Source organism: Carcharodon carcharias, chromosome 18 (assembly GCF_017639515.1).
Source record: "Carcharodon carcharias isolate sCarCar2 chromosome 18, sCarCar2.pri, whole genome shotgun sequence".
NCBI classification, from domain to species: Eukaryota; Metazoa; Chordata; class Chondrichthyes; order Lamniformes; family Lamnidae; genus Carcharodon; species Carcharodon carcharias.
This window is the reverse complement of record NC_054484.1, coordinates 108349707-108371147: the sequence shown is the minus strand read 5'-3', so window position 1 is coordinate 108371147 and position 21441 is coordinate 108349707. Positions and strand designations below refer to the sequence as shown.

Genomic DNA, 21441 nt, shown 5'->3' with positions numbered 1-21441 from the left:
GTTGCTGTGGAATACCTAAATCCATACTGTCTCTGGGAGGATTTCCTCAGCCTCAAGAAGTAGGTATTTCAGGAGAATAGAGGAAAATACCTTGACAGCTTTCACAGCATGATTTATCTCCCTTCTTGAAGATATAAACTTGTGGAGGTTATAATTCTCTCTCATTGGAGATGACTTGTCTTGGTCTTTGGCACTCTCTTCCTCAAGGCAGTGGAAGCAGAGTCTTTGAATATTATTAAGACTGAGCTAGATTGACTGTGGCATTGAGGTTACCATCAGATCAACCATGATCTTATTGAATGGCAGAGCAGGCTCAAAGGGTCCAGTGGCCTACTCCTGCTCCTAATTTGTATGTATGTTTATAAGTATGCCAGCTTCTACAGCATTGAAATAAACCCAATTGGAACCAGAGGGGTACAAACAACAGTGGGCAGGGCTCAGTGCCTGCAAAGCCAGATATCCCTGCAATGGTCCTCTAGATTCTTCTTGATATTACATTGTTGTACAACTTTCAACAATCTGTGATGTAGAGGAAATGGTTGAAATATGCCATTTCTTTACCGTACAGACAGAGGCATTTACAACAGAGACTGGCAGAAAACAACTACCTTGTGACAAGTTTACTAAACAATTTCTATTAAATTAGACAGAAATTAAGTGCAAAAAACTATTGTCACTTTTAAGTTGAAGTGCATACAGACTCAAGATTTAATATAGATGCATACCACCATTTTTCTTAAAGCTGATTAATTACAAAGGGAAACTTCAACAGGGATACAGTTGCAGTGAAGTAATGGAACCTAGACAAGTAACTGACACTCACACCATTGCACTTAGTAAATATCAATGATGACATTTCCCACATATGATTTCTTCTACATTTACACATACATAAGCTTGAAGGGATAGAACTGTCACAGTAAAAAAAAAAATCACCATTTTGTGAAAGACATTTTATACACAGAATAAAAGGTACTTTTGTTTTTGTATTCTTATTTACTGTATATACATATACTATCATTTGTTCAACTCAGGAGATGCTTCTTTCCCAAGAACTGAACTTTTCTGTCAAATGCTGTTGATCGAATGAGGGTGTTAGGTTCATAAAATGGATTCATGGCAAACTGAAGGGAAAAACAAGTACATTAGAGTGGAAATGTTTCTTAAACATTAAAACAAAACTGCAGAGTATTCGTAAAGCTGAATGCATCCAGGATTGGAAATGTTTGGCTATAGTTATTTAAAGTAAATGTATCTCAAATCAAAGGTGTGGACAGTTAAGACTTATGCAGAAGTTGTTCATATAGATTTAATAATCCTTTGATAGTTATCAGTGTTATATCTAGTAATCATACTGATTTATTTATGGGAAGACAATTTTGCTTTTTTGCCAAGAGCTTACAGGAGATCCTCCTTGCCCACCCTCACATACACAAACAATTTTTTTAGATCACTGTCTGCATTCAATTAACACTAAGATTCCATGCTGCATTAAATCTCATCATAAATCCATTGAAATCACGTAGCAGTATTCATTGGTTAATCTAAATCTAATCTTTATAAAAATATAGCACAGGAAATATTGGCAAGTTTACAGAATCAGACACAAGTTAAAGAGTATGACATCCTAATTTTCATTTATCCCTGTAGGAAAACCAGACTAAAAAATTAAATTGTAAAATCTACTTACTTTAATGTACAAATCATAGACATCATTAAAGAAATTTTTTATTCCATCTTCTTGCCGAACATCATGCAACATAATGAATCTCATATGTGAAGTGATAATTAAGGAAGCTTAAAAGAAAAATTAATTGCAGCGGAACAAATGCTTCCATTATATATTTTCAGCAAGTACTTGTATTTCTAGTTTTTGTGATAACACAAACCAGTTACAATACTTTGGTCTTCAAGCCAGGAAACTAACTTGCTATTACTTTAGCTAACTAAATTAGTAACTAATTAAGTAATCAATAAATAAGGTTTGACAGATATGGAGGGAGGGATGGCGGTGTCACATGGCTACAACATGTGGGAATTTGTGGAATGCATTGCAGTTCTGGTCAACCGTATCTGTGGTAAGGATCTGCAGCTTGAGCAACTTCTGCCCAGAGCTGCTGAGTTGGAGTCCGATTGCAGACATTGCAGGAAGTCAGGGAGGTGGAGAGTTACGTGGACACTTTGTTCCAGGAGCCAGTCACATGCCTTAAAAACTTTATAGTTGATCAATGGTCAGGGAAGGAAGGTGTGAAAGAGTCAAACAGGTATGTAGATCCAGCGTGTAGTGAATTAGCCCGTGACTTTGACTTACTTGATACCTGTGTGGATGAGAACAAGAATGCAGTGTTGATGAGCAAATTGACCATGGCATCATAGTGCATAGTGCATTTCAATTGGGGAAGCGAAAAGGAAAGTGGTATGATAGAGAGAGTGTAGTCAGGGGGATAAATACCGTTCTCTGCAGCTGTGACTGTAAGCTCCAAATGTTGTGCAGCCTGTCCAGTGCCAGGATTAAGGACATCTTGCAGCTGAAGACAAACCTAGAACCTCAAAAGGTAGTTACCTCTGGATTGTTACCTAATCCAATTGGCATAGAATCAAGCAGATTTAAGAAATGAAAGTGTGTCTCCAAGAGTGGTGTGGGAAGTAGGTGTTTTGAATCATGGCGGACCGGCACTAGCATTCAGGAAAGAGGGAGTTGTTCTGTTACGATGGACTCTACTTAAACCAGGCTGGGATCAGTGTCCTTGTGAATCATATAAATAGGGTCGTGGATTTTAATTATATCCTATAAAGTCCAGGATTGAGTCAGGCAGTGACAGGTTTTAGAAACAACAAGTTGCATTGTTTCCCCCATATCTAGATACGCGAGTGTCACTACAAATAACTTTCCACTTTGTAATAATGGTATCGTTGCTGTACAAGAATATCTTCCATTGTGTACTTATAATATTCTCCAGAGATAATTTTGCGCTTGTATGTGAAATCACAGCCACAAGCGAATTTTCAATCTTTATTATTTTGGGTTCATTATTGTTCTTTCAATTACCCAATGCAAGAAAAGATGATATTTCAAAACAAGACACTGTTCAATATTGCATCTGTATCACATACTATGACAAGCCAACTTTCTAATTACATCGATTAAAAGGAGGGAGAACTGGCTGCCAATGATTCAGGGCATGATTTTCTCTCCTCTGGACCCATGCTTAAGTTGAGGCTAAACAGACAGAATATCTCCTTTTTCTAATTGTGAAGGTTTATGGGAAACTTGTTTGCACAGGCTTCACCTAGAAACTTATGCCACAATGTTGAACACCGGTGTTTTATTGCTCTCCTGCATAGCCTGTTCAAGATCACCAGAACAATTTCTCCAAAGCACTATTTTGTTGTATCCTAGATATGGGGGAGGAGAAACAATGAAACTTTTGGTTTCTAAAGTTGAAAACAGTCCTTACGTGAGTCAATGCCAGACTTTATAGAATCTAATTAAAATTCCAACTTAAATTTAATGTAAAGCTACCACGTTTAAGATGTTATCTATAATACTACACCTCACAGCATTAACTTTTCTGAAATTCAAAGCCATTTTAATTCTGGAGTGCAACTCTTGCAACATATTGATAAAATATCTGAGATACACATGCCAATCACATTCAACACATCTATGCAAAGTTTCAGTGTAAAAAAAGTGCCATGTGAGCAGAAGGTAAAAAACTAGATACATAAAAGCAAGTTTTTTGTGTGAACCCTCTTCCTGCAGAACAAAGAATTGGAGAAAATTTACTCACAAAAAGGATATGTCCAGCCGTAACAAATGCAGAAACAAACCATTCATTGAACTTATCAACAGTCTTCAGGTACATATTATTGGATAACCACATGTTCTCATCCACTAAATCAAGAGCAGCATGAGCTATGAACTGGTTCAAGTGTCGGTGATCATCCTGTTTTGGAAAAGAAAATTTAATAAATTGCAAACAACAAAGAAACCATTCGGAAAAAGAAGGCAGCTTTCCTTTCCAACCATTATCCCGTAAAAGGATTCACTCTGCAGTGATTAGCATGGAAACAATATTTCCCTACTGTATCGTTAGAGCAACCAAATCAAAATTTATAGTAGCTACTGGCAAACCAAAGGGATGGATGCAGAGGAGAAAAAAAGGCTGACAGAGCCCAAACATATGGTCAAAGGAAATAGTCAGGAGGCTTTTGGAGATGGAGTAGTTGAAGGAGAGATTTACAAATGTAAAATGCAGTGATTGAAGGAAAAATACAAAGAGGTGGGGTGGGGGTAGAAACAGTTGCTGAGTGTTACAGTGGCAGGTATGTAGGTGTATGTGCTGGAGAAGGTCACTTGGGTTCAAGCAAGGTCACAGGAATTTGAGAACAAGGATCGTGATTTTGAACAAGGAAGTTGATTTTCTGGGACAATGGAAGCTAGTCCGGAATGGCAAGGACAAGAAGATGGCTGTGTAGGACCTAGAGGGAGAAGACATAGGATGTAGAGTTTTCAATAACTTGAAGTTTGTGAAGGGTGAAGACAGAATAACAACATTGGAGAAGGGTTAGTTCTGGAGGCAACAGAAATGTGAATTAGAGCTTCAGCAAGCAATATTGGCAGTGAGGTATGGGCATAAATGGCAGAGATGGAAACACTCAGCCTTGACTATATGCAGGGTAGAAATGTTACTCAGGGTCAAACATTGCATAGCAATTGCTTACCTCCAGATGCATCATAGCAATACTGACATCACTCCATCAATATAAAGACTGCATAAGGACACTTTACTCTATTCCATTTTCTCGGGGCCTTGTTCTTCTCAATTAAATTTGTCAAGGGAAAGCTCTCTTTCTCTCTCCTCAAAGCCCCACTGTTCTGAGTGAGGGAAGCATGTGGTAGCCTTTAAGAATCTATAGCCAAAGTAGGGATTGTGATACATCTTTCCTTGCAGTAAATCTTTTATGCATGATAGGAACATTGTCTTGGAGAAACATCCCAAACAAAATCACTGGTGTAATTTGAAGTGTTATCTGACTAACAAAGTTTGCATGCCTCTGCTACAATTCTATCCTTAGCCTGTGTGCAGAATAACAAGTTGATGCAGGGCTACAATATTTATTTTTAATAGGATTTTTCTGCATCAGAATCTCAAGACCCACATGTATAAACTGCTGATCAGTTGTCAGTAACTCTCTGCCTATTTGGCTGAAGGACAAGTTATGTGAAGTACGATCTTGCCATGCAGATAAGAATGTGTCAAGGTTACTACAGTATTTTCCTGAGCATGTATCTCATCCCATTCCCCACCTAATGATATCCCATAGACATGTTTCTCAATGCAGAGCAGCAGACATGCCAGATAGGGTCTCATTTGTGTGAAAGCACTGAAGTCTCTCCTGTGGTGCAAGTTTGTGATAATCAGAAAAGGGATTTGAGATTGTAATGATGCAAGCAAGGCAAGACTCACCAACAATATGCAGTTATGTAGCACCTTCAACAAAATAAAGCATCCCAAGATGCTTCGCAGAAGAGTTATCAAAAAAAAACTGACGAGTCACATAAGGAGATATTAGTGCAGATAACAAAAAAGTTTGATCAATGAGATAAGTTTCAAGGGACACTTTAAACGAGCAAAGTGAGGTAGAAAGACAGAGGTATAGAGAGGGAATTCAACAGCTTAGGGCCTGCACAGCTGAAATCATTGAGACATCCCAAGGGCTTCACAGGAACATAATAAAACAAAGTATGACACCAAGCCACATAAGGAAATATTAGGTCAGATGACCAAAAGCTTGACCAAAGAAGTATGTTTTAAGGCGTGTCTTAAAGGAGGAAAGTAAGGTAGAGGCAGAGAGGTGTAGAGGGGGAATTGCAGAGCTTGTGGTCTAGGCAACTGAAGACACGGCCACCAATGTTGGAACAATTATAATTGTGAATGCACGAGAGGCCAGAATTAGAGGAGTGGTGGTATCCTGAAGGGTTGTGGGGTTGGAGGATATTAGAGATAGGGAGGGATGATACAGTGGAGGAATTTGAAACAAGGATGAGAACTTTAAAATCAAAGCTTTGCTTGACTAGGAGCCAATGTAGGTCAACAAGCTCAGGGGTGATAGGGGAATATAATTGGATTTGCAGCAAGTTAAGACACAGGCAGCGGAGTTTTGGATGACTTCGAGTTTACAGAGGTAGAATTTGGGAGACCAGCCAGGAGTTGGAATAGTTGAGTCTAGGGATAACAAAGGCCTGAATGAGGGTTTCAGTTGCAGATGAGCTGAGACAGCAGCAAAGACAGATGTTACAGAGTTGGAAATAGGTGGTCTTAGTGATGGCATGAATAGAAGGTTGGAAACTCATCTCTGGATCAAAAGCAACACCAAAGTTGTGAACTGACCGGCTTAATCTCAGGGTGTGGCCAGGGAGAGGGAACCAAAAACAAATGCTTCAGTCTTTAATTGGAGGAAATTTCTGCTCATCTGACGTCCAGTACTGGATGTCAGATAAGCAGTCTGATAATTGCAACAGTGGAGAGAGGTGGTAGTACATATGAAAACTAACACTGTGCCTTCAGATGATGTCACTAAGGGGCAGCATGTAGGTGAGAAATAGGAGTGGGCAAGAACAGATCCTTGGGGGACACCAAGCCATTGCAAGTGATCCTCTGACTATGATTCGACAGATAAGAATGAAACCATTAAACCAGTCCCACCCACCTGGACGACAGTAGAGAGGATTTGATAAGGATGGTGTGATCAACTATGTCAAAGGCTGCAGATATTTTCTGATACAGTATTTTCCTAGTAAGATTGTATTTAAGTACTATATACTCACTTTGGGCTCCATTTTGCCTGCTGGAAGAAACTCCATTTCAAATACAGGGTTGTCATGATGACCAACTATAACAAAATAAAAACTACCAGACATGTCTCTGAATTAACCTGTAGAGAAAACATCATTCATATTAAAATTAACGAATCATGAATCCACAAGAATTATCACTTTAGTGTTTTGTGGTTCTGCAGGAGCTCATGTACATATGCTCAAGATGGGAATCAAGAATTTCTAATTAAAACGACTTTAAAAGTGTTTACATTTTGTCCCTGAAAAGGGTTTATTAATTCACTCAATTTCATAATTGTTTTAAGTAACATTTTCTCTTCTCTTAATATAAGTTCCCCTCTGCCATGCACGGTTGATTCCCAGTTCAAAATGAGCCATCTGTTCCCAGAGACTGACAATATTGCTCTATAACTAGTGGCTAGGAATAATTAAAGAGAATAACTGATACAGATGCAATATATGATATTGTCCTGAAGTAACGGACAAGAAAGGTCAATAGGTTTGGCTGTGAACAGCTAGCCGCCCTCAGCTAGGCACAGAGGACAAAACAATTGGCTCCATTGACCAAAGGTGGAAAAAGGAGCCCAGGTTCATAAGGCCATAAGACATAGGAGCAGAAATTAGGACATTCGGCCCATCGAGTCTGCTCCGCCATTCAATCATGGCTGATAAGTTTCTCAACCCCATTCTCCCGCCTTCTCCCCGTAACCTTTGATCCCCTTACCAATCAAGAATCTATCTATCTCAGTCTTAAATACACTCAATGACCTGGCCTCCACAGCCTACTGTGGCAATGAATTCCATAGATTCACCACTCTCTGGCTAAAGAAGTTTCTCCTCATCTCTGTTCTAAAAGGTCTTCCCTTTACTCTGAGGCTGTGCCCTCGGGTTCTAGTCTCTCCTACTAATGGAAACATCTTCCCCACATCCACTCTATCCAGGCCTTTCACTATCTGTAAGTTTCAATCAGATTCCCTCCTTCTAACCTCCATCGAGTATAAACCCAGAGTCCTCAAATGTTCCTCATCTGTTAAGCCTTTCATTCCTGGGATCATTCTCGTGAACCTCCTCTGGACCCTCTCCAGGGCCAGCACATCCTTCCTGAGATATGGGGCCAAAAATTGCTCATAATATTCTAAATGTGGTCTGACCAGAGCCTTATAAAGCCTCAGCAGCACATCCCTGCTTTTATATTCTAGTCCTCTCAAAATAAATGCCAACATTGCATATGCCTTCCTAACTACCGACTCAACCAGCAAGTTAACCTTAAGAGAATCCTGGACTAGGATTCCCAAGTCCCTTTGCACTCCAGATTTATGAATTCTCTCCCCGTTTAGAAAATAGTCTATGCCTCTATTCTTCCTACCAAAGTGCATGACTCACACTTCCCCACTTTGTATTCCATCTGCCACTTCTTTGCCCAATCTCCTAACCTGTCCAAATCCTTCTGCAGCCTCCCCGCCTCCTCAATACTTCCTGTCCCTCCACCTATCTTTGCATCATCTGCAAGCTTAGCCAAGATGCCCTCCGTTCCTTCATCTAGATCATTAATGTATAAAGTGAAAAGTTGTCGTCCCAACACCGACCCCTGCGGAACTCCACTAGTCACCGGCCGCCCTGAGAAGGACCCCCTTATCCTCACTCTTTGCCTCCTGCCAGATAGCCAATCTTCTCTCCATGCTAGTACTTTGCCTCTAACACCATGGGCTCTTATGTTACTGAGCAGCCTCCTGTGCGGCACTTTGTTAAAGGCCTTCTGGAAGTCCAAGTAGATAACATCCATTGGCTCTCCTTTGTCTAACCTCTCGTTACCTCATCAAAGAATTCTAACAGATTTGTCAGGCATGACCTCCCCTTGATGAAACCATGCTGACTTTGCCCGATTGTACCATGCACTTCCAAGTATTCTGAAATCTCATCCTTAATAATGGACTCTAAAATCTTACCAACGACCGAGGTCCAGCTAATTGGCCTGTAATTTCCCGTCTTTTGCCTTACTCCCTTCTTAAATGGGGGGTTACATTAGCAATTTTCCAGTCCTCTGGGACCCTCCGTGACTCCAGTGATTGCTGAAAGATCACCACTAACGCCTCCACTATCTCTTCAGCTATCTCCTTCACAACTCTGGGGTGTAATCCATTTGGTCCAGGCAATTTATCCACTTTCAGGCCTTTCAGTTTTCCTAGCACCTTCTCCTTGGTAATGGCCACCATACTCAGCTCTGCCCCTCAACTCTCTTGAACTTTGGGGATGTCACTCGTATCTTCCATTGTGAAGACTGACACAAAGTACCTATTCAGTTCCTCCGCCATTTCTTTGTTCCCCACTACTACTTCTCCAGCGTTATTTTCCAGCGGCCCAATGTCCACTTTTGCTTCTCTCTTACCCTTTATATATCTAAAAAAACCTCTTGCAATCTTCTTTTATATTACTGGCTAGTTTACCCTCATATTTAATCTTCTCCCTCCTTATTTCTTTTTTAGTTGTCCTCTGTGTTGGTCTTTGTAGGCTTCCCAATCCCCTGGTTTCCCACTGCTCTTCGCCGCATTGTATGCTTTCTCTTTAGCTTTTATGCTGTCCCTGACTTCCCTTGTCAGCCATGGTTGCCTTGTCCTCCCTTTAGTTTGCTTCTTCTTCCTAGGGATGAATTTTTGCTGTCTCTCCCAAATTACTCCCAGAAACTCTTGCCATTGCTGTTCCACTGTCTTTCCTGCTAGGCTCATCTCCCAGTCAATTCTGGCCAGCTGCTCCCTCATGCCTTTGTAGTTGCCTTTATTCAACTGTAATACCGTTACATCTGATTCCAGCTTTTTCCTCTCAAATTGCAGGGTAAATTCTATCATATTATGGTCACTTCCTCCTAAGGGTTCCTTCACCTTAAGCTCCCTTATCAAATCTGCCTCATTTCATATCACTAAATCTAGAATTGCCTGTTCCCTAGTGGGTTCCACCACAAGCTGCTCCAAAAAGCCATCTCGTAGACATTCCACAAATTCCTTTTCTTGGGATCCACTACCAACCTGATTTTCCCAGTCTACCTGCATATTGAAATCCTCCATGATCACTGTAACCTTGCCTTTCTTACATGCCTTTTCTATCTCCTGGTGTATCTTGTGCCCCACATCCTGATTACTGTTCGGAGGCCTGTACATAACTTCCATTATGGTTTTTTTTACCTTTGTGGTTCCTCAACTCTACCCACAGATTCTACATCATTTCTTGCTATCGATTTAATTTCATTTCTTACTAACAAAGCAACCCCACCCCCTCTGCCAACCTGCCTATCTTTTCGATAGGATGTATATCCTTGGATATTTAGCTCCCAGTCCTGATCCCCTTGCAGCCATGTCTCCGTAATGCCCACCACATTATACCTGCCAATTTCAATCTGTGCCACAAGCTCATTTACCTTATTTCGTATACTGCGTGCATTCAGATACAACACCTGCAGTCCTGTATTTCCCGTCCCCTTTCTCATTGTTGTCCCTTTATCTAATGTGCTTGAAGTTAGATTCCTAGCCCTTTCCAAACACTCTGTCCTATTTTGTGTTCTGGAGACTTTATTCATTACTGATCACTGAGCAGATTTATACATGCAGATGTCCAATTGAGCAAGATGAAAACAGATACACAATAGTGACCTACTTATTAACTAGATTCAGAAAAGGAAATATCCTTAGAATAATCCTTGGAAAGGTTCATGACATGCAGCACTTAAACTTTCAAAAGGTGTTCAAGAAAGTTTCATACAAGTTTAACTGATACATTCCTAGGGTTTACCCCAAATCTAATAAACTGGGTCAAAAAACCGAGTATTAAAGAGGTTATATGATGGGGGCAAGAAGGAATAAATAGGGACGCCTGTGGCTTAATGTTGGGACCATTACCATTTCAACTGATGTTAGTAATGGATCAGAAACTTGCTGTAAACTGGTCAATTATACAAACTAGATAGGGCAATGCATTCGTTCCAATATGTGCTTATAATGGAAGAATGAGTTCAAAGCTAGTCCTTTTCACCTCCAGTAGGTTTATTTTTAAGACAGCTCTGCAAAGTAACTCTCCCAGTCCCTTCCAGACCAAAGTGTTACAGATCTAACCATTTATGGGTGAGCCAATGCCCACCAACTGTTTTGACAACGTAATTACCTGTCAACAAGATGATTGTTATTGGACCTTGATAATGTAATTAATGATACATTGACACAGTAAAATCAGAAGAGGCCACTCAAATTACACAGCAAGTTGGATAAAATATATAAACTACATTAATTTTTTCCTAGGTATGTCTCAAGTGCTGTATATATGTAGAAAAAACAAGTTACAAACACAGTAGCCTCAAGATGTCCAACCAGTGAAGGGTAACAATCAAAGCTAATGGGATGTTGAATGACACTGACTTAGTCTTATTATTATGCCAAAGGAAATGACCAACAAACAGTATAGAGCTCTGGCTAAACTGCACTTGAAGTGTCCAGTTCTTGTTACTGAGACATAAGAAGGTTGTTCGAGTGCAGAAAGAAGTCATAAGGGTGATATTCAGTGTCAAAGGTCTGAATTTTGAGAAAGATTAAAGGGACAGCTTGAGAAAAGCAGCGACTGAGTGTGTTCTTAAAGGTATGAAAAATAGTTAAGGGTATGGAAAAAGTAAAGCTGGAAGATTATTGTAACAGTAGGAAAGGTTCATCCATTCAAAATAGTAAAATGTTAAATTTAAGAAAAATCCTCTTCACACCAAATGAAATGAATGGATGGAACAGACTTCTTGGAAGAGTAGTGAAAGCATAAAACCTCAGAATCCTTTAAGAATTTGATGATGAAATGAGGGGCTTTAGGATCTGCCTGGATAGGCTGAACTGCTGATCTCATCACTAACCATTTTGTGATCACTGCTGCCTTCATGGGATAAGTAGCATAGCAGGGAGTTCAGTTGGGGAGGACAAATAGATGAAATAGTAAAGATGAAAAAAACACCAAAAATAGCTGATACTCAAAGTATGAACTCTTGTATTTGTATTTCTGGAATTTTAAATGTCAGATTTACAAAGAAGTTGTACAGCAACAGTTACTTTTGAAGGCCTGCAAATGTTCAGACCAGCACCATAAGTTTATGGTGAAAGAAAATGTATTAGGATGGAATAACTAGGGCAAACCAGATTAAATAGATTAAGGAACTAGACAAACAAGCTAGGGCATTTCTCTTTCCAGCTTTGGGATGAATTGCAAGACTCACTGCAAACTTCAAGAGGAGCATATATCTATACACAAAGTCCTGTGGAATGTGAGATGATGAATCTCTGTCATCACTGTCATTTAGAACTTATTTGTGATCTGTGGGAGAAGTTGAAGGAATTTCTCATATCCTTCTGTGCCAAAAATTATTTTTTAAACTGTTTTTACCTTGCCAACAAGAATACATGGCTGCTGGGTGGCTGAAAATTGCGGGAGGGGATAGCTACCTCTTTTGGAGTCAAACAATTAACAAAATGAGGATAAATTAAACACAACACCTAAGTTAGGGTCACTGCAAAACCAAGGACAAAATTTAAAGGAAACTTACAACATCAAACCAAAATGTGATTAACAGGGTCGATAAAGCACCCCAGCCCACTGGGCACAGAAGGCCTTGAGAGTGCCTGTAGACACCACATGCTCCCTCTTCAGGGACACCCGGCTGCCAACATAGCCGCGGAAGAGGGGTGGACAGTCGGGTCGGACGACCCCCTTGATCGCCCGCTACCTGGACCTGTTAATGGCTAACTTGGCCAAGCCCAGGAGCAGGTTCACTAGGAGGTTCCCCCCCCCCTCCTCCAAATCCCCCCACCAACCCCCACCCCGCTACACCCCTCCAACCCCCCCATCCCCCCCTCTCCAAAACCCCCCATCCCGCCCCAATCCCCCATCCCCCCATCCCACCCCCCCCCCCCGCCTCCCCATCCCCCCCCCCCCCCCCCCCCCCCCCCCCCCCGCCTCCCCCATCCCCCATCCCCCATCCCCCATCCCCCCCCCCCCGCCTCTCGGAGCACTTCATCCCACTGAAAGGTCATTGCCTTCCCTAAACACAGTTAATCCGTGAGCCGGGCCCACTGGGCACCCGGGCCCACTGGGTACCCGGGCCCACTGGGCACTGGGCACCCGGGCCCACTGGGCACTGGGCACCCGGGCCCACTGGGCACTGGGCACCCGGGCCCACTGGGCACCCGGGCCCACTGGGCACTGGGCACCCGGGCCCACTGGGCACCCGGGCCCACTGGGCACCCGGGCCCACTGGGCACTGGGCACCCGGGCCCAATGGGCACCCGGGCCCAATGGGCACTGGGCACCCGGGCCCAATGGGCACTGGGCACCCGGGCCCAATGGGCACTGGGCACCCGGGCCCAATGGGCACTGGGCACCCAGGCCCAATGGGCACCCGGGCCCAATGGGCACTCGGGCCCAATGGGCACCCGGGCCCCGGCTCCCCCCTCCCCCTAGCCCTCCCCCTCCCCCTCCTCCTCCTCCTCCCGCCTGTGCTGTCAGTGTCAGTTCCCTCGATGACAAGGCGACAGCGCTCGGCGGGCCCAACCCGGCCCGGCCACACTCACCGCGCGCGTCTCCTCAGCCTGGCCCAGCGGCAACGGGAGCAACCGACAAGCTGACCAGGGGCCGTCCGGAGAAGCCGATTGGAGGGGAAACCGTCCCCGGAAGCGAACCAAGGTGGGGGGGGGGGTCACTTTTATTTTCTAACCAATCGGCTTCTCGCTTCTGAAGGGGCGGGGCGAGGGCGCGGGCAGGGGGCGGGGCGATGCTAACGGCTGGTTTGCCCGTGACGGAGCTGCAGCGTCCTGGCGGTTGCTGGAGTGACGGGAGGAGGCGGTTAGAGCTCGAGCGGCGGTCAGGGGTCACCTGGGGGTTACGCGGGGGTCTCGAGCTCAGGTGGGTGGCCGTCCGGCCCGGCCGAAAGGGGCTTCCGCTGTGTGACCATCACAGACCGCCATTCCCCCCAGTGTGGTTAGTGGCCGCCGTGACCTGCCTGGGAAAGCTGGTCACCGCCATGAGAATCCTCCACATGGAGACGTGTCTGGGCAGAGCTCCAGCCCTGGGGCTGTAACTGTCTCCTTATAGGCAGCTTGTCCCACTCTGGTCAAGGACACCTTAGCAGCGAAGTAGTGGGCAGCACGGGCGCGATGGGCAGAATGGCCTGCCATGCTGCATCATTGTAGGGTTTGCAGACATTCTGGCGTCTACAAGTGGCTAAGGCAAGGGCATGAACGTAGGTTGGGCAGCACGGTGCAACCTGGTTTCAAGGTGCACGTTGAGTGAGTTATACCCAAACGGGGCACATTTTTCAGCAGCAGAGTGAACCCGGATTCAAGCAATGGATTGGCAGGGCTGCAGTTGTAGAAGCTCTTTTCATCTGGATCCATACGTAGTGTACAATCACTTAGCCGTAAAGAACATGGCATGTATTCACTGAAGATCTTTTAGTATTTAATGTATTATTGTATTAATGATTGTGCAAATAACCTCAATCTCTTGTATGATAATACTTACTATAGACTCTGAAGGGGGAGAAGGGGCACATAACAGAGCAGAGAGCGCTGGCAGGAGTGCGGAGCTGGCTGTGAAAGTAAGAAAAGTCAAGGTTCTTGAAGACAGGGCGGATGTTTTGAAATTGAAATGTGGACAGATTGGGAGCAAATGGAGATTGCCCAACATCAGGTGAATGTGGTTTCACGGCTATGATTAGGGGGTGGTGTGGGTGGCTGGATTCGGGGTGAATCGGAGTTTACGTGTAAAGTGGAGATTGGGAGGCCAGGGTTTCTGGATGTGTTCAGTGTTTCCTTGAGGGTTTCAATGGGAGTTGGGGCGAGGAAGGAACTGACAGAGAATATTTCATAAGTGGAAGTAGACAACTTTGGCAGTGAACTGGATGTGAGGTTTAAAGCTTTTTTAAAAATTAATTCACGGGATGTGGGCATCACTGGCTGGGCCAGCATTTATTGTCCATCCCTAGTTGCCCTCAAGAAGATGGTGATGAGCTGCCTTCTTGAGCTGCTGCAGACCATGTGGTGTAGGTACACCACAGTGCTGTTAGGAAGGGACTTCCAGGAGTTTGACCCAACGACAGTGAAGGAACAATGATATATTTTCAAAGTCAGGATGGCAAGTGACTTGGAGGGGAGCTTCCTGGTGGTGGTGTTCCCATTTATCTTTCTAGATTGTAGGGGTCTTGGGTTTGGAAGGTGCTGTCTAAGGATGCTTGGTGAATTCCTGTAGTGTATCTTGTAAATGGTACACACTGCTGATGTTGTGCATCAGTGGTGTAGGGAGTGAATGTTTGTAGATGTGGTGCCAGTCAAGCAGGCTGCTTTGTCCTGGATGGTGTCGAGCTTCTTGAGTGTTGTTGGAGCTGCACTCATCCAGGCCAGTGGGGAGTATTCCATCACACTCCTGACTTGTGCCTTGTAGATGGTGGATAAGCTTTGGGGAGTCAGGAGGTGAGTTACTCGTCGCAGGATTTCTAGCTTCTGACCTGCACTTGTAGCCACAGTATTTATATGGCTAGCCCAGTTCTGTTTCTGGTCAATGGTGACCCTCAGGATGTGGGGAATTCAGTGATGGTAATGCCATTGAACATCAAAGGGCAATGGTTAGATTCTCTCTTGTTGGATGATCATTGCCTGGCACTTGTGTGCTGTGAACATTACTTGCTGCTTGTCAGCCCAAGGCTGGAAATTGTCCAGGCCTTGCTGCATTTGGTCATGGACTGCTTCAGTATCTGAGGAGTCGTGAATGGTGCTGAACATTGTGCAATCATCAGCGAACATCCCCACTTCTGACCTTATGATGGAAGGAAGGTCATTGATGAAGCAGCTGAAGATGATTGGGTCGAGGTCACTACCCTGAGGAATTCCTGCAGTGAGGTCCTGGAGCTGAGATAACTGACCCTTCAACAATCACAACCAACTTTCTTTGTGCTAGATATGAATCCAACCAGCGGAGAGTTTTACCCCTGATTCCCATTGACTCCAGTTTTGCTAAAGCTCCTTGATGCCACACTAGGTCAAATACTGCCTTGATGTCAAGGGCAGCCACTCTCACCTCGCCTTGGGAGTTCAGCTCTTTTGCCCATTTTGAACCAAGGCTGTAATGAGGTCAGGAGCTGATTGGGCCTCGTGAAAGCCAAACCGGGTGTCATTGAGCAGGTTCTTGCTAAGCAAGTGCCGCTTGGTAGCACTGTTGGTGACCCCTTCCATTACTTTACTGATGATTGAGAGTAGACGGATGGGGCGGAAATTGGCCGGGTTGGATTTGTCTTGCATTTTGTGTACAGGATATACTTGGGCAATTTTCCACATAGCCGGGTAGATGCCAGTGTTGTTTGCTGTACTAGAACAGCTTGGCTAGGGGCACGACAAGTTCTGGAGCACAAGTCTTCAGTGCTATTGCTGGAATATTGTCAGGGCCCATGCCTTTGCACTATCCAGTGCCTTCAGCTGTTTCTTGATATCATGTGGAGTGAATCGAGTTGCCGGAAGACTGGCATCTGTGATGCTGGTTCAGGATAGAGTAGACACACAGGTTGCACATGGGTTCAACTTGAGCAGACATCTGAGAGGTGTGGGACCGGAGCCACTGATTTTGTGGAAGAGTCAAAGAAGACGATAAAATTTTACCAATCTTCTGGGCTACCACTAATCTAGAATAACATTGTATGCCTTTTTTTTCAATTTGATACCATCCTTAATTCCTTAGTTACGGATGGTGCATCCTTCTCATAGTCTCTTTTTCAATTAAATATATCTTTGAGCATTATGAAATAACACCTTGACTGCCGGCCACTGCTTCCTTGTCATCTTTTAACCTATTTTCCCATTTGGTCTACTTTGGCTTCATAACTTTGCAATTGCCTTTATTTAAATTTAAGACTCTAGTTTCAGACACATTTCTCACCCTCAAACTGAATGTGAATTTCAATAATTTGATCCATATAATTCATATGCAGATTAAAATCTTGATTTTTGCAGTACTTTTCTTAGAAGCCTTCATCATTTGTTGATTTATGCCCTGCCCTACAGTATCTGTTAGGGGGCCTATAAAGTACTTCAACCAGTCACTTCTTCTATTTGCTATTTCTTACCTCCACCAAAAATGATTCTGTACCTTGGTCCTCCGAATAAAGATCATTTATTATGACTGTATTAATTTAATCTTTTATTAACAAAGCTACCCCACCTCTGTTTCCTTTCTTCCTGTCGCTCGAAATATCAAATACTCCTGAATATTCAGGTCCTAGCTGTGATCACTTTGTACCCATATCTGTGCAATGGATTTCATAATAACATATTAATTTATTTCTATTTGTGCTATCAATTATTGTTATGAGTGCTGCATGCATTCAGATAAAGAGCCTTTAATTTTGCCTATTTTTGATTTTCTCCTACTCTGACCTTATTTGCTGATGCGCTATTACGTTGTACACTCTGTCCCTGTCATCCTCTGATTATCATTGCATGCATCGTTAACCTGTAGAACTGCCTTGTCCTTTCTCTTCAACTTTCCAAATCTTCTCTCATGTGACTGCGCTCCCAGCTATTTTTTTTTATTCACTTAGGGCATGTGGGCGTCGCTGGCTAAGCCAGCATTTATTGCCCATCTCTAATTGCCCTTGTTCAGAGGGCATTTAAGAGTCAACCACATTGCTGTGGGTTTGGAGTCACATGTAGGTCAGACCAGGTAAGGACAGCAGATTTCCTTCCCTGAAGGGCATTAGTGAACCAGATGGGTTTTTTACAATGCTATCGTTAGACTTTTAATTCCAGATTTTTTATTTAGTTTAAATTCCACCATCTGCCATGGCGGGATTTGAACCCAGATCCCCAGAGGATTACCCTGGGTTTCTGGATTACCAGTCCAGTGACAATACCACTAGTCCTAGTTATACAATGTGCCAGGACACTGGCCCCACCGTGGTTCAGGTGAAGGCCATCCCAATGGTACACCTCCCTTTTTTCCCCAAGTACTGGTCCCAGTGCCCATGAATCAAAACTCATTTCTCCCACATCAATCTTTGTGCCACACGTTCAATGCTCTGGCTTCATTCTTACTAACATTAAGCTTCTGACTCACCCTTGGTTTGACATTGAACAGTCAATTTTAGCGATAGTCATGCAATTAATGTATGGGGAGTTTTGGATAGGATCTTAACCAGGTGAAGGTAATATGTCAAATCCATAAATTTCATCCAATTACTAAAATATATTTTCAACATTGTTTATTTGCTGATGGTGTAAATTTATTTGTAACTATGACAAAGAAAACTTTGTATCTTTGCAAAATAAATGTAAAGAAGATATTGTAGACTTTCTCATAATTCTTGATGCTTGAATTCATACAGTAAGGACCTTTTTGTTTAATTTGCTGCAGTGTATAAATGGAACCTAAAATGGCTTTTGATACTTGTGAAGCCATTTCTTCAGAGGAGCTTCGGAGGAGACTTTATCAAACATTCAAAAACCGAGGTGTCTTAGATTCTTTAAAGGTACTTATTTCTCTTGAACTAAAGGATATATTTCATGTTTCTGTAATAATAATTCTACAGTATAACTTTACAACTTAACTGGAAATCCTTAAAATTCATGGCTACACAATTTTTATATTTCTATCCTATACTCAGTCACACATTCATACTTGTACTTAAATATTGAGATAAGAAATACAGTACCTACAAATGAAGCAAAATAAATTTACCACATTTCTATAATTTTATGATAGATCACTTATATAGATCACCTGGCAAATATCAAACCATTGAGTCGCAGCATTGAGTTGATGGTAATTGATTGTTAAGCAGCTAATTCCTCAAATTTGTGTGCCTATTCCATTAAATTCATCTTTATCTGTTTCTTTTAAAGATCCTGGTATTTGACTTCTAGATGCTTTTTTGAAACCCACATTTATTCTGACTTTTTGCAATAGCAAAACCAATTAATAATTATGCAGTGTACATTGGTTATGTACATACTTTGCAGAGTTCATAGTTGACAAGTTGCCATGAATGTTAATTTGCACATCATCCAGTATCAAGTAACAATAATCTCAGATGAAATAAGTGAAATTTTCAGGCAATTTAAAAGATGAACAAGTTTCTGCAAAAGTTTGTTTAGTACTTTGTTGGACACTTGCCTCACTTATAAATTTTCTGTTTGCCAGTCTCAGCTTCGAAATCAGCTTGTTCATGAATTAACACATCCTGGTTTAAATGGACGCTTACCTGCAAATGGTCATCGTCATCAGAAACCTTCTACGGATGAGGATTCTCTGATGATTATGGCTGCAAATAGCATCGTGGTGGACCACTTGCGTAGGATTGGATACGAGTACTCGCTGTCAGTCTTTTACCCAGAATCTGGCTTAGAAAAGGAAAAGGTAAAGTAAAACTGTATTTTTGCCGTTTTAAAAAAAATGTAACTACTGCAGTGGTAAGCAAGCCAGGAGTTGAAAGAGCAAATCAGCACACTGGTTATAGTATATTTTGAAGTCAAAACTAAACCAATAAATGCTGTCGATGTTTTTTGCAAAGAGTTTGAATTTGATTTTGGGCAGCCTACAAGCATGAAGTTTGAATTAATTCAAATGTTTCAATTAAAAATGGGGAGCATATTTTCTGATATCCATTTATTATTAGATTTTAATTTAATTAACTTGTGTGTGATAAGGTATGCAAAGGAAACTTTTGCTTCAATTTCCTTCTTTCCACTAGTGAAGCCACTGACTCATTCTAGGCTACAGCTCCAGCAGCCTTTAGGTACCACATGTACTGAGTAACTTCTCCAGGCAGTAGTGGTGGTAAGCTGTTTGAACATGTGAGACATCACAATGAAATAAAATTCTGCCACGTTTGTAGGTGCTGCTGATGACAATCATGTAGGAATTCTAACTAAATTAATTTTCCTTCTCCCTCATCCAGGGATAATCAGGCCAATAGCAGTGCCTTTTCTATTGTTCTGACTGAGATGTACCAACTCAGCACAATCCAAGATTACAAATAGGACATTGTGCACAACATATTATTTCCTGTGTAGTTAACTTGTTGTTGGGCAATGGAAGGAATGACAAAGGAAAATGTTTGAATTCTGTTTCATGGATTTTTTTTTCAGCAAGCTGTAAGTTCTGTGACCTATGTTTGGGCCATGAAGTTAATTTATCTCCAATAACAATATTTTGAAAATAATGGCCAAAGGACTGTTGTAGAAAAAAAAAGTTTGTACAGGGTTTGCTTGAAGTTCTTAATTGCCTGGATGCCAGACTAAAACAAAGGACAAGATAATTTGGGCAGAATTTTAGGCCCCGCAGGCGCGTGCCCGACCTGAATGGACGTGAAATAACGCGAGATGAGATTGGGCGAGCGTCCTGATGTCATTCCGCACACAAGTAATCTTCAGGTCAGCAGGCGTACATGGCAGTTGGAAGCAGGCAGTTTAGCCCTTTAAGGAGTCAATTGAAAGTGATTTTTCATGGCCTGTCCACTTTTACGCTTGGCGAATGGGCCAATTGGCCAGGCAGCCTTTACATTTTTGCTCAAACCTCAATCCGGGGCGGGATGAGATCTCTGTGGGGAAATAAAATAAAAAGAGATACCTGGGGGCTTTTTAAAATGAGGAATGCTTTCAGATGCTTGATTGTGCTGCAGAGACTATTTCTGTTGTTTTATTTGTTCTGTGGAGATCTGCAGCTCCCTGAGGCAGCTGTCTGCCTTCAGGGAGATCAGTGGAAGTGCTCACCAGCACCTCTGGTGATGTCGACGCCCACCCTCTTCCCACTCGCACCGCAGTGCTGATCCTTTCTCAGCGCGCGTTTCACGCTGGCTGTATGTTAATTGGCCAGCCAGTGTGAATTCACAGTCAGGAGCCGTCCACTCCTGGGCCTGCCAATGGAATGTGCCCAACGAGCGAAAAATTCAGGCCATGGTTGATATCTCAATGATTGATTTGTTACTTGAAAGCTGGGATCAGTCAGCAAGTTGTTCGTTAATCATAGAATATTAACCTATTGTTCCTCTGTTCTAAATGCCACACAATGTGTGCAATTTATCTGCAGGGTAAGATTTGCTAAAAAGTAATTAAAGTTAAATTGCAATTGGCTCATGATCATGATTCTCAGGACCAGTTGTATCACATCAGCTGTTCTAATGCTTCTGGTGAAAGAAAAATGGTTCTTATCCTTTTTTTCTAATTGCTTCAGGCTTTCTTTAGGAAAATTTGAATTTATCTGTAATTCCTCTAAACAGTCATATCCACTTCACCCTAATATTAGGTCAAAATCCTGGAACTCCCTCCCTAACAGCACTGTGGGTGTACCTACACCACATGGACTGCAGCGGTTCAAGAAGGCAGCTCACCACCACCTTCTCAAGGGCAACTAGGGATGGGCAATAAATGCTGGCCCAGCCAGCGACACCCACATCCCATGAATGAATAAAAAAAAGACTTGTTTTGCAGCTATTTTTAGTCATTTTTATTCAGTAACTAAAGGTAAACTAAAGTACATTCTATATTAAATAAAATAACTAAGCATATTTTATCATTTTTGCCTTCAGGAAGAGGATCTTGTATTTG

At 42.5% G+C, this 21441-nt stretch overlaps 2 protein-coding genes across 6 annotated transcripts in view; one reads left to right on the top strand and one right to left on the bottom strand.

Moving 5' to 3' along the window:
* Positions 1–684: 684 nt before the first annotated feature.
* Positions 685–13538, bottom strand: trappc2 (trafficking protein particle complex subunit 2). Of its 2 annotated transcripts, XM_041212027.1 has the most exons (5): positions 13426–13538; positions 6833–6939; positions 3803–3947; positions 1691–1776; positions 685–1124 (listed from the first exon to the last, which is right to left on the bottom strand). In XM_041212027.1, the coding sequence occupies exons 2-5, from the start codon at positions 6923–6925 to the stop codon at positions 1026–1028; spliced, it is 423 nt and encodes a 140-aa protein (XP_041067961.1). In that variant the 5' UTR covers positions 6926–6939; positions 13426–13538; the 3' UTR covers positions 685–1025. The 2 variants fall into 2 exon arrangements, with proteins under 2 accessions (XP_041067961.1, XP_041067962.1); XM_041212028.1 differs by lacking the exons at positions 685–1124; positions 1691–1776 and adding an exon at positions 1795–2318 and having other exon boundaries at positions 3792–3947.
* The window catches only part of ofd1 (OFD1 centriole and centriolar satellite protein), an 84687-nt gene continuing 76742 nt past the window's right edge, over positions 13497–21441 (top strand). For 2 of the 4 annotated variants that reach the window (XM_041212018.1, XM_041212014.1), the window contains exons 1-3: positions 13621–13756; positions 18251–18365; positions 19037–19252. In XM_041212018.1, the coding sequence (XP_041067952.1) occupies positions 18258–18365; positions 19037–19252 (324 nt within the window). In that variant the 5' untranslated portion in view covers positions 13621–13756; positions 18251–18257. Of the gene's footprint in view, positions 13538–13620; positions 13757–14524; positions 14543–18250; positions 18366–19036; positions 19253–21441 lie in introns of those variants that run through there. The other 2 variants (XM_041212015.1, XM_041212017.1) reach the window with 2 other exon arrangements.

Coding starts and splice junctions, on each gene's coding strand:
- trappc2 (XM_041212027.1), bottom strand. CDS start 6,925: ATGTCTGGTAGTTTTTATTTTGTTATAGTTGGTCATCATGACAACCCT. Junction 3,948..6,832: donor CAGGCAAAATGGAGCCCAAA/GTGAGTATATAG, acceptor TTTCCAAAACAG/GATGATCACCGACACTTGAA. Junction 1,125..1,690: donor TCTATGATTTGTACATTAAA/GTAAGTAGATTT, acceptor TTTTCCCTTCAG/TTTGCCATGAATCCATTTTA.